Source organism: Oryza sativa, chromosome 3 (genome assembly GCF_034140825.1).
Source record: "Oryza sativa Japonica Group chromosome 3, ASM3414082v1".
NCBI lineage: Eukaryota > Viridiplantae > Streptophyta > Magnoliopsida > Poales > Poaceae > Oryza > Oryza sativa.
In genome coordinates this window covers 7,896,905-7,910,002 of record NC_089037.1, presented here as the reverse complement: position 1 = coordinate 7,910,002, position 13,098 = coordinate 7,896,905, and the positions used below count along the sequence as shown (strand labels likewise).

The 13,098-nt window shown below is 42.7% G+C and overlaps 1 protein-coding gene across 1 annotated transcript; it reads left to right on the top strand.

Moving 5' to 3' along the window:
- The first annotated feature begins 7,612 nt into the window (after nt 1-7,612).
- Nucleotides 7,613-12,254, top strand: LOC4332253 (enolase-like). The gene is made up of 17 exons (XM_015777125.3): nt 7,613-7,767; nt 8,392-8,455; nt 8,640-8,704; nt 9,292-9,339; nt 9,419-9,505; nt 9,612-9,692; nt 9,794-9,895; nt 9,983-10,063; nt 10,141-10,215; nt 10,606-10,668; nt 10,772-10,849; nt 10,927-11,121; nt 11,209-11,259; nt 11,343-11,431; nt 11,529-11,580; nt 11,713-11,769; nt 11,975-12,254. The coding sequence occupies exons 1-17, from the start codon at nt 7,699-7,701 to the stop codon at nt 12,053-12,055; spliced, it is 1,338 nt and encodes a 445-aa protein (XP_015632611.1). The 5' UTR covers nt 7,613-7,698; the 3' UTR covers nt 12,056-12,254.
- Nucleotides 12,255-13,098: the final 844 nt, after the last annotated feature.

The window sequence follows — 13,098 nt, the reverse complement described above, 5'->3', positions numbered from 1 at the left end:
GGCGTGCCAACGTACTAACTTCGCTTCATTGGGGTTGGCAAAGATTCTCTTGAAACGATCAATGATAGGTAGATACCACACAACCTTTGCCGGACCACCCCTCTTTGACTTCTTTCCTTCGTCAGCACTTTTCTTTCACTTGTATCGAGAAGCCTTGCAGACAGGACAAGCATCCAAGTCCGCATATTGCTTGTGGTACAATATGCAGTCGTTTGGACAAGCGTGAATTCTACGGACCTCTAACCCCAGTGGACACAGAACATGCTTTGCTTCGTATGTCTTCTCGGGCAATGTATTCTCAACAGGAAGCATAGCCTTCAAAATTCCTAAAAGATCTGTGAAACTCTTGTCTGTCCATACACTACTTGCCTTTAGCTTCATTAGGTCCAAGGTAACTGACAACTTAGTGTGTTTTGCTTTGCATCCAGCGTATAGAGGCGTCTCGGAATCACTGACCAACCTGATGAACTTCATTCCATCTCTCTCATTTTGGGCTAGGTCCTCAACGTCACGTAACATGTCTTGCAGCAGATCGTGATCCACATCAACCATTTCACCGCCCAATGGAGAAGGTATAAACATGTCATGCTCATCTTCATCTTCCTGATTATGCGCACCACTTCTGTCTGCTGCTGCTCCACTTCCTGATTCTTGCTCTCCATGCTTCACCCAACATGTATAGCCCTCCATGAATCCTCGTTGTATCAGATGACCGTGTACGTCCTCTCCGCTATCAAACATATTCTCATTCTTGCAATCTGCACATGGAGAACACATGTAATCACTGTTTCTTCTTTTCCGATCCTCCTCCACGGCGTTCATAAAATTTATTACGCCCTTTCTGTACTCCGTAGAATGACGTTTCAAATTTTTCGCATACATCCAACTTCAATCAATTGCTACAAAATAAAAAAAACAAATTACATGCACATCTTATAAGATCAGTATTGCAAAAGTAAGACGTTATGAAATTGCTCAATTAATGATTAATATTACTCACTTGATTGATCCATTTTGATCACTTTTGGGAATTTTCTGTTTTCCTTGGAAAAAAGACAAAAAATCGCCCCCTACAGCCTCCCACCAAAATAGTGAACAGTGGGATACAACTACAGTAGGTGGTGGGGGGTATTTATACTGTGCAACAAATATCTGTAACGGCCCTAAAACAATCAACTGTGACGGGCATACAAGTAATCTCTATCGGGCCTTAATAAAAGCCCGTCAAAAAGAGTGTCATCTGTGACGGGCATTAAACTTATCTCAATCGGGTCTCTAGTTGGAGCCCGTCACGGATGACACTTATCTGTGACAGGCCATAGTTGAGGCCCGATTGAGATATGGAACCATCATCTCAATCGGGCCTCAACTATAGCCCGTCACAGATAAGTGTCATCCGTGACGGGCTTTAGTTTTATGCCGATATACCATGGCTGTGCGACCATATCTCAATCGGGCGAAACTTCGGCCCAATTGAGATTACTTCCTTGTGACGGCCCGCAAATTCCAGTCTTGTTATGGGCCGTCACAGATGGAAGGATCTGTACTAGTGAGTACATCGTGGCTTGAAGTGGCACCAATTATGTTATATACTTTAGCCTATGCAACTTTGTAGACATAAATCGAGATCATACAAAATAAAGATTTGTTAAATACAATTCTAACCTATTCCAACTATTATTTCTAGGTCTTATTTTTTTTCTTTTCGCTACATCTCTCATTCAACACCGTCATTTTTGCTCGGTGTTGCCAACTGCATCGATCCCCTAGTTCACCTACCATAGTCCTCTCGTTTCCTTTCCCTTATCTCCGATGCCATTCTCACATCGCATCCGCGTCCTCTTTCCTTCTCTCGCCACTGATGCCAAACCTCACCAATCAATCGCATGCGGCCCTTTGAACCGAGTCCAAGGGAGCGGATTTTATAGCCGGGAGCAATTATGTCCACCTACAACCTAAATTATGTAAGAGAAGAAAATTATGTAGAACATTCATTTGTGTCTATAGCTAGCAAAAATAGAACATGTGTGCAACTGAAATCCTTAAGCCCCATTTGTTTTAGATTACGTAGTGAATTATGATCACAGATTATCTATAAGAAATCAATTAAAAATGTTGACAAATGAACTTAATAAATATTTTTAAACGGGTTTAAGTGTTGCAGAATTTTGATAACCTGTTTAAGGGCTAATTTGATTTGAGGTCTAAATTAGGCTTACCAATATTTAGCAATTTCAATAGTGTGTAGTGTCTATTTGGTTTGAAGCCAAATTTTGTCATGCCTAAGAAAATAGGTCATTTCAGTAGTGAACTTAAGCTATTTTGGCTTCAATCCAAACATAACTTTGTCTTACCAAAATTAGTCATGCCAAAATATGGCATTGACAAAATTTAGTAAGGCCTATTTAGGCCACAAACCAAACCAACCCTAAGTATTTCCAGAAGACATATTTGTTTTAAGTGTTGTGCAAATGATCTGTTTTTCATGCACCGCCTCCGCTCTAAGGCTATCTCCAACAATGAAACCCAAAATACAAGACACATTTCACGTTTGCATAGCGCTACAGTCAAAGAGTTCAATACCTATTTTTGGTCTTCTCCAACAATAAGACCTAAAAGAGAACTTTTACTGCAAATAGGTCTTCAGGAGAGAGAATACTCAGATTTAGGTTATGCTTCTTATAGCACACAAAATGGGTCTTCTGTATAGGTACTCTGTTGGAGGCTGAAATAGTCCTATCGAAGACCCATTTTAGATTTGGGTGCCCTTATAGGTCACTTGTAGACAGTCTAATCGTCGTCTTCTCGGGCTCGACCATATGCATCATGATTCATGCATGCTCTGCCCTGCTGCATACCATGAAAACAGGAACTGACAGCGGAGGGACGTGTGCAGTGTGCTGAAGTATCGGCCGGCACCTACACCTGCCTCTGCCTGCTTAATTATCCTAGCTTGCATGCACAGCGATCGTACAGAGCATTCATGTCCGTCGTTGAAGCTACAGTAACGTTCCGGCCCCGGCCACCGCCAAGGCTAGCGAAGCGAGCCGGAGAAGCCGTGAGCCAGTGAGACCGATGGGCAAGCAGGCGAGGTCCCGTTCGAGGACCAACTGCATGCGATATCCTAACGAATCATCGGAATTCAAACACACGGTTGCATGTGCGCAGCTGGCTGGATCCGAATTTTTGGGTGTTGATATGATCCGAAATTTAGAGTCGGCCGACGCGGCATCAGCGGCGCCATGGCTCCGCGTACATGACTCCGCCATGTGATATCAACGTCGGGTATACAGGAGTATCGTCGTAATCCAACCACCGGAGTTAAGTGTGTAGGGCGGCCAAAAGGACGCAAGTTCGACCGTGCCAAAAATAGGAAAATAGGAAGAGGGGCTTCAATGTGCCGTCAGTCCACTGGCATTCTGGGAGATCGCTCTGAAGCGAGGGCCACCGTTACCACACATCGAGCGTACGCGAGTTGTGTGGACCTGGACTGCGGTTGCGATAGCTGGTTGGAATAAAAGACGGCATAGATGCCATTTTTCCCAACGGACACCTATAAGAAGGCACGGATAAGAAAAATAAAAAGTATCGGTTCTAAAAATGTCCGAATAATAATAAAAAAAGCTGCTCGATGCGAAGCTTCGAGCAAAGAATTTTATACCAAGATTGAATCACAAAATCTCTTAGAAAATTCATCGCAAATCTAAATTACACAGAAAAATTCATCACAAAAGACCGAGGTTGGAGAAGGGTGCGATGGGAGGACCACCGCCAAAGGGAAGGCACACTGCCACCACCGTGTGCGTCGTGAGGAGGAGGCCGCCCCGAGCTCGTGGCGACCGGATATGGACTCCTAAAGCTCGCAATGGCCACCTTGAGGTTGGAGAAGGAGCCCGTTGTATTAGCGCGTGAGGAGCTGACGAAAGGGCGCCACTACCGTGCCACCATGAGAGAGAGGAGAGAGAGGTGGGAGAGGGGGAGGGAGGAGGAGAAGGACTGAAGGAGATAAGGACGGGTGAAGCGCGAGAGAGAGCGAACGGATAAGAACAACATGGCTCTCTCCCTCCCCCATGCGGCTCGGCTCGATTTATAGGTTGCCTTTAAAAAAACCGGCACTTATAATATTTTATAAGTATTGATTTTTTAATTAACCCAACGCCTATAATATATAATAGGTGCCGATACCTATATCGTTTTTTCTCAAGAACCGACACATATAGTTGTTCAAAAGTATCGGTTACATATTTTTTTTAACCTATGGAGACGAGTAAAACATTATATGTGTTGGTTTTAACTGTTCTAAACTTGTAATACCTATAGTGCCGACTTGTATGTGTTTTTCTGTAACAGTGAATGTTGTGAGTTATACCACTGAGCCAGGCCAGTAGGTTTGAATCAGATCAGCAGAGTTTAAAGAACTGGATATTTGCATGATTGCATCTGTATTTTTCTCCGTGAAAATTTTGTTGGGGCAAGCGACCAAGATCACAATTCACAATTGGGAAAAACTCCGGCCTAACCCAAATCTACCGCTACAGTAGTAGTATCCCCCTCGAAAAGTCGAAGTTGTCCCGGTTAACAGCAGGATGTCTCCACCACCGGATACAGATCGATGAGAATTGAGACCACATGCCGCGGGACGCACATCCCCATTCCCCCACATGATTTCACTTACCATTAACTACGCAAAGCAAGCAAGGTTCTTAGCTTCGCTGGCTCGTTCGTGGAGGACCACTGTCCACTGGCCACACCGCCAAAGCTAGCAGGTAGTGGTCTCCGGGTGGGCAGAGGCCGAGACGCGGACAAACGCGACGACTTCGCCATACGTACGCTGTGGCGCCGCCTGCCGTTGTTGCCGTTATACTGTGTGCCCAGCGCTTGGATGGAGAGGGAGAGCTGCAGGCAACGTACACGCACTGTCAGCAAACAAACGCAGCTATACTAGCCGCCTAGCCAGCCGAGCGAACGGGCGCACGGTACACGTACGAGCCCCGTGTGTAAATTGTAAAACTTCCGTGCGGTTTGCGAGCGCCTGCGTTTACGTGCATGCGTGCGTGGTGACAATGTAGGCAGTGGACTCGCCAGTGCGGCCGCCTGGGCGCGTGTGTAAATTGTAAAACTTCCGTGCGGCCCCGCGCTCCCTCTCGCTCGCGCCGGTCCAAATCGCTAGCGCTCCCTCTCCGACACCAGCAGCGTCCTGTGCCGCAGCGCACGCATACCCCGGTGAAGTCCAAAAGGCAAGTGAGCTTTTGGTGGAGTGGTGGACCTCCGTTCTCCGATTCCAACTCGCGTGGAGACGGGCACTGTGCAACCCTCACAAGTCGATCACATGATCGTTCACATCTACTCGACTACTCCATCAGTGTCCAGGTGTGCATGCCATCGTCTTTTTCTCTAAGTACAGGGTGCACGGATTGCTCTTTTGACGACGTTGCTTAGGCCAGGCCTACATGTCTCAAGCTCGCGAAATGATTATAGCTGCCAAGGTCAATGAAAGCTGATGGAAGAGTGTTAATACTCGTACTAAAAGAAATGTGGGTCAACTACTTTACGAAGGAAATATGATCCCACCCCAAAAATTTTCATCGTGTCAGATCGAACGTTTCAATATCTGCATAAAGTATTAAGTATAGGCTAAAAAAATAACTAATTGTACAGACTGCGACTAATTTGTGAGATGAATCTTTTAAACCTAATTGCTCTATGATTTGACAATGTGATGCTACAGTAAATATTTGCTAATAACGGATTAATCATGCTTAATAAATTTGTCTCACAGTTTACAGGCGGAATCTAAAATTTGTTTTGTTATTAGACTATGTTTAATACTTTACATATGTGTCCGTATATCCGACGTGACACGTCAAAATTTTTCACTCCGATATAAACACCCCTATCACAGTGCATTTTATCACGTCATGTTGGTACGTGCGCGCTGACACCAGAGGCCGGAGGATTGGAGCCATTGGAGGAGTACCTGCTACGATGTCAAAGTTCGGATCATCTGCGAGAGCTTGGTCGGGCCCAAGCTGTGCCGATCACAGTAGGAACAGTTTTACAGTGTTTGCACGATACTGAGATGTACCATCAACCCCCAGTTCTCGACGTTTTTCCTTTTAAAAAACAAGCACCCTTTGATTTTGGATTTCAACACCGATTGGATTGTGACCCTGCGTCTGAAAGAAGCGAAGAGGTGGTGAAACCACGGCCATGTCTTGGAGTTCAGCACAGTGCCACAGTCTGTCTTTGGCTGTGGTTAGTTCAGCGCAAAGTTTGAATTTTGGTTGAAATTAAAGATGATGAGACTGAAAAATTGTGTATGTATAACAGGTTGATGTGATGGAAAAGAACTGAAGTTTGGATCTAAACTTTAGATCTAAACACAGCCTTTATTCAGGAATGCAGGCTGTTTAATTTCTTGCTTGCGGTAGAAACATGCAGAAAAAAATGTTCCAAATTCAGAGCAGCTTCATATCTGTATGAGCATTATTCAGGAATGCAGACTGCCATAGCCCATAGACTACCGACAGGTAAAACAAAATACTGCTCCGTGATGTTATTAAGCAACTAGACACCTGAAATCTGAATTCGATGATACACATTTGAACATCTCCAAGCACGAGGAGATATCGATCCGTCCAAGTACCAACAGTGCAGTGTGCACCATATGCAGGTTGGATATGCATATTTTGACAACTATAGACTTGGAAAACCCGTTTCAGTGGAACCTGTGAAAAAACGGTGCAGATCCTTATGCTTTTTTGAATCCACAAGTGTGCTCAAGCTAAGAGATGGAAGCGTCTCTATGCTCGACTGAGCGGCCATGTTTTTCTCCGTTTCAGAAGGATTGGAATTCGGAGGAGGTTGCAAAGAAACAGCCAAGCAAATGGCAGGAGTCCAGGAGATATCAGTAGCAGATCCTCGGGTTTTCTCACTCGATGCAGTGACATGTGTGTGCTTCCCATCTGTGTACTCCAATCTTACCAAGATCAGATAAATATTCGACGTGATTCAAATTTCGAAGTACCAAAAGAAAAAACTTAACTTGCAACATCACGTATAGTGACCCCAGATTGGCATTCATCGACACGAACGAACAGTAATACAGCCCAAGATGTGAAGCTGCGGCCCTGCTGCGGCGGTTCCCCGTGGGCTGGACTACCAGCTGCAAGGAGATAGGAATAAGTTCAGATATCATCCCTCAACTTTACGTCGAGTTTGTATGACATCCCTAATCTTCAATACCAGAAATCTTCACCCATAAACTATACAAAACCGTGTGGTTCTCACAGCAGTATGATTAGGGATGAAGATTTGAAGAGTGAAGATTTCTGGTATTAGGGATTAGGGATGTCATACTGATTCAGCATAAAGTTGAGCGATGAAAGGTGAACTTATTCCCAAGGAGATACGCATGCAACGACGCCACCACAAACGGGCCACCACACCAACGGCCCGGCAATTGCGGCGTTGCAGTCCCCGCGGCGCGGGCGAATATGCTCTCCGCAGGACGGCGATGCCACTTCTTCGGTTATCGGGTGGGCCCTCACTTCCTCCGCCGAAAGCCACGCACACGCTGCCCATAAAAAGGCGACGCTGTTCTCAAAACCTCAGAAAATTCCTATATCCTCTGTTCGTCACTGCCTTCCTCTCCAAGTCCATCCCCTTCCCCGATCTAAGATCCATCCGATCCAGGCCATGGCGGCGACCATCCAGAGCGTGAAGGCCCGCCAGATCTTCGACAGCCGTGGCAACCCCACCGTCGAGGTACGCCGCGGGTCCAGTTTCGTTCTGTCTAGGGCGTCGCGGCGATTGAATCGGGTGCTTTCTTAGCGCGATGCCGCGATCTTGGTCTGTTGGTTAGAGCGGTTCGGATTGGAGTTTCCGCGATCTTGGTCTGTTGGTTAGAGCGGTTCGGATTGGAGTTCCCGTAGTAGGGTTTGTTTAATCACTGTGTGCGATGTGGCTAACCGGCTTAGAGTCCTGAATTGTGTGGTTTGTGAATTGTAAATGTTGATGCCCCCTGCTCCGATTTGGCCATGCGAAGGGTGGATTGGGCTCTGATCGGTTTATTTCTGTCGGCTCAGTCGGCTTTGGCTTTGAGTTATGCTCGATCCCTACTCGATCCAATCTACTGCTGTGTACCTAGAGATTAGTTGCACGTCGAACTGCGCTTTGATTTTGGAATTTGCGCTATATCTGCAACAGATGGTTGCTTTGAACATATTGCCACTGTTAGATATCGTGTTGCTTGGTGCTTTTGTTCCAGGATTTCATGATATGAGCATACAGTTGTTACAGAATTCGTTTGTTTTATTGGACTAAATCAATAGTTTTGAATGGTTTTGGCAACTAAATGGTCTTACTAAAATATGATGCTTGTGTTGCCAGGTTGATATTTGCTGCTCGGATGGAACATTTGCGAGGGCTGCTGTGCCTAGCGGTGCATCTACTGGTGAGTTGTTTGTTTATCAGCAACTTCTTTTCCCTACTGTGGTTCTAGCCTTGATGCATCTGGTTAATTGAACCAACTTAGTTTTTGATAGTCCTTTTCAGCTTATATCAACTATATGGAAAGCTTCGGGTGACAATTTTATTAGTTAGAAAGTGAACTGATGCTATTTTCTGCTACACTATAGGTGTATATGAAGCTTTGGAATTGAGGGATGGTGGCTCTGATTACTTGGGAAAGGGTGTCCTCAAGGTTTGTCCTTTAACACATTCCTGTCAGAAGATTTCGGTTAGCTGTTTTCTGCAATTAATCTATACTATCTTTGATAGCTTTGTGACTTTTTGTATCCACTACTTCCGTGTTGTCATCTGTGCCTAACATATTGTTATTGTTTTTTCATTTGTGCTGCATTTTTGTGGTTCTTTACAACTAGCACGGATGATTATTTAATTGCTTATGCAGCTATGCACTCACAATGCAGGCCTTGTATATTCTATAGTCTATACTAATAAAGATTGTGGAATGATCACCTTAGATGTTTTCTATATGTAGCGTTGCACAAGCAAGTTTCACTTTCATTTCACCAGCTAATATATTCAACATTCATTATTCTTAGAGCTGTCTCTTTCTGAATGTTTTGGTCTGAATGACAGAAAGTGCTATTAATATTTTGTATTTCATTCCAACTACTCTGAGATAGTCATTGTGTGCAAGTGCAATTGTATGACCTACTTTACTTAGCCCCCCCTCTTGCATCATGCGTTGTGCGATCTTTTAAATTTTTAACATTTCTATGGATGTCTGCCTTCATCTTTACATGCCGTTTGTTATTTCAACAGGCTGTTGACAATGTGAACTCTATTATTGGACCAGCATTGATTGGCAAGGTATGTGTTCCCTACCATATTTCTGTGCATATTACAGTATTAAATTCATGTATGTTTACATATTCTGTTGGCTTTGCAGGACCCTACAGAACAGACTGTCATTGACAACTTCATGGTTCAGCAACTGGATGGAACCAAAAACGAGTGGGGCTGGTGCAAGCAAAAGGTACTGCAGAATTGTTGTGGATGTTGTGTTATGTTGTAGCGCTGCATGACACTGCACTCATTTAATAGTGCTAACTGCTATCTGACTATAATTTTTTGAAATTCAGCTTGGTGCTAATGCTATCCTGGCTGTCTCACTTGCTCTATGCAAAGCCGGAGCTATTATCAAGAAAATTCCGTTGTATCAAGTATGGGAGAACTCGTTTTATATTTTTATATTTGAATGCACACAGTTTGTTCTTTCCACTAACCAGTTTTCTTATACCATTACGTGCCTTCTATATTGCAGCACATTGCTAACCTTGCTGGTAACAAGCAACTTGTTTTGCCTGTGCCTGCTTTCAATGTCATCAATGGTGGATCACATGCTGGAAACAAGCTAGCTATGCAGGCAATGCCTCAACAAAAATGCACATATAATAATTCTTCTCTAGTGATTTTTCCAGAGATTGTAGTTTATGTTTGAAATTCTGTACAGGAGTTCATGATCCTCCCTACTGGTGCTTCATCTTTCAAGGAGGCTATGAAGATGGGTGTTGAAGTATACCATAACTTAAAGGTCACTTTCTTGACATTTCTTTAAGGAACTGGATTGTTGTGCAAAAATTAACACTCAATATATCTCATGTTCTACAGTCTGTTATCAAGAAGAAGTATGGGCAAGATGCTACTAATGTTGGTGATGAAGGTGGTTTTGCTCCAAACATTCAGGTTGTTGTTTGTTTGTTTGCACATGTCTGTCATATGTACTTTCAAATTCTTTTACACGTATTACCTGTTATATTTTCCCTCCAACACTCCAAAGCATATTTATCTTTTTTTCTTGCTTTAATTTATATGTTGTTTCGGTTTGCAACCTAGTTGCAGTCTCTTCAAAATGTGAGCTCAGAAACTATATTTCAGTACCATAAAAGTTTGTTAAGAGTTTTGTCCTATTTGTTTCATACTATTATTTTGGATATACAAGAGCATCTCTATATCATATTGAATTTTGAACTGTGTAAGTAAGGAATCGCATTGTCCAATCTGCTGTTATAAAATATTAGATATTAGCTAGTAGTCAATTCTGAATTTATATATTTGCCATCTATGGAATTGTAGGAAAACAAGGAGGGCCTTGAGCTTTTGAAGACTGCAATTGAAAAGGCTGGATACACTGGCAAGGTTTGTTGAGCATACAACTGGCTAAATTAATTTGATGGTTATGGGCTAAGGCACTTCAATTTCTGACATTTGGTATGGAATGTTATTTGTACTGATATGCCAGGTTGTCATTGGGATGGATGTTGCTGCTTCAGAGTTCTACACTGAGGACCAAACCTATGATCTTAACTTCAAGGAAGAGGTAAATGTCAGTTTTTTCCCCTTGAAATTTTTTGAAGTTTTAATGCCCCCATTTATGATGCTTGTTTCCTTGTTTAGAACAATGATGGTTCCCAGAAGATATCTGGAGATAGCCTGAAGAATGTGTACAAGTCATTTGTTAGTGAATACCCAATTGTCTCGATCGAAGACCCATTTGATCAGGATGACTGGGTTCACTATGCTAAGATGACCGAAGAAATTGGAGATCAAGTGCAGATTGTTGGAGATGATCTCCTTGTCACCAACCCAACTGTATGTTACTTGCTAATCATATGACTTATATACTGCTTTTTTCAGTTTCCTTGTTGGCTTCAATATTCAAACCAATTTGACTTGCAGAGGGTAGCCAAGGCAATTAAGGACAAGGCCTGCAATGCTCTTCTCCTTAAGGTACATACTGTTTAAGGTTGTATTCAAATTAGCCATATCGGTTTGCCAGCGTAATAATCTTGTGACCTGTTTATATGGTTTAGGTTAACCAAATTGGATCTGTTACTGAGAGCATTGAGGCTGTCAAGATGTCAAAACGTGCTGGCTGGGGTGTGATGACCAGTCACAGGAGGTATGCATATGCTGTTTTTTTTATTTACTGTTCTGCGTCTTGTATGTCCTACCTTCTTTCCTGACTTCAATATTTAATTTCCTTGATTTGGTTGCAGTGGTGAAACTGAGGATACATTCATTGCTGATCTGGCAGTTGGTTTATCCACGGTATATACTTTGCGTGCCTTCTTTAGTGTGCTTCAACAAATATAGGCCGCTTATCTTTTGAAAGAGCTTGTGAGATCCGCTCTTAATGGTGATGATAACTTGGAAATGCATCAATGTTTTGTCATGAAACAGGGCCAGATCAAGACTGGAGCTCCTTGCAGATCTGAGCGCCTTGCCAAGTACAACCAGGCAAGAATATGTTCAACCCTCTTTTGCTATACTTCTGTACTGTTGGTTGATGTGCAAAATTACACTAGTTCTGCTGCTATACTTTGTACATGTTGATTTCAGTGCGTTTGTGTAAACTTGCCTGGTGTTGGCTAACGACACTTTTAATTTTTGAGGTTTTGGTGCATCTAACTAACTCATATTTCCCCTCTTTAAATTGGAGCAGCTTCTTAGGATCGAGGAGGAGCTTGGTGCTGCTGCCGTCTATGCCGGAGCCAAATTCCGTGCACCAGTGGAGCCCTACTAGATGGGAATAGAACCACTTCGTTTCCGTAAATTTTGTGAAGATTGTGAGGGTTTGAGCAATAATTCCCCACGGTCAGATGTGGGTGGACATGCTCCCACAAAACGCTTAATTTTGATGTTGCGTGGCGCAAGCGTGATTTGAAGGAACACAAATGATTATATTAAACGTTATAAGCAAAGTTCAACACCATGTTTGGATCTGACAGCGGCACCCGCTTCTTTGCTAAGGTTGCCCTGGCTGCCAGCTGACGCTGATGCACCCGGAGGCATGTATGGTTGTGTTTCACGAAGGTAGCTGTTTAGGGAATAAACTGCGTTACGCTATCTAGGGCTTTGTTTTTGTTCGTTTGATGGCAAGGGAAGACTATTTGCGGTGCGAAACAGGAAAGCTTATTAGAACATACCTTCGTTTCAAAATGTTTGACACCGTTAACTTTTTAGTACGACTTTTTAGTACGTGTTTGACCATTTATTTTATTAAAAAAAATTAAGTAATTAATAATTACAATTTGCGGTGCGGAACAGGAGGGAGTAATTAATAATTAATTGAGGGCGCGAGTTGCACCAGTGCTAACCAGTGACCATTTTTACCCAAAAAAAAAGTATAGTGTAACCAGCTACCATCATTTTTACCAAAAAAACATCGTTACCCTTCTTACTTCTTACTGTATCCTCATTACCCATCTAAGTTTCAAATAAAATTCTCTTAAATAATGGCATCCTCGTTACCGATGTAAATTTCAAATAAAATTTTCTATCTATGATTTTATTGCACCGTTATATTCGTTGCAATTAAATCTGTACAATAAGATCTTACATAATTATATTATGATGGAAAAAATATTTATATTTGTAAATCACTTTTATTATATACGTACTTTTATCGTATACATACATTACTTTTAAATTTGATTAAATTACTTCCCGTACATTCATACTGCTATAAGGTGATTACTTTTATTGTTGTTTTTAATCAATTCCATCATTTTTGCTGATTAATTTAATTTATAGATAGTCATGTTTTTAACCCTACAACGGATTTAC

Excerpts from the sequence above, each read along its gene's own strand:
- LOC4332253 (XM_015777125.3), top strand. The coding sequence starts at position 7,699 with ATGGCGGCGACCATCCAGAGCGTGAAGGCCCGCCAGATCTTCGACAGC. Across the intron at positions 9,693-9,793 it reads AGAAAATTCCGTTGTATCAA|CACATTGCTAACCTTGCTGG; the intron begins GTATGGGAGAAC and ends TCTATATTGCAG. Across the intron at positions 11,581-11,712 it reads TGGCAGTTGGTTTATCCACG|GGCCAGATCAAGACTGGAGC; the intron begins GTATATACTTTG and ends GTCATGAAACAG.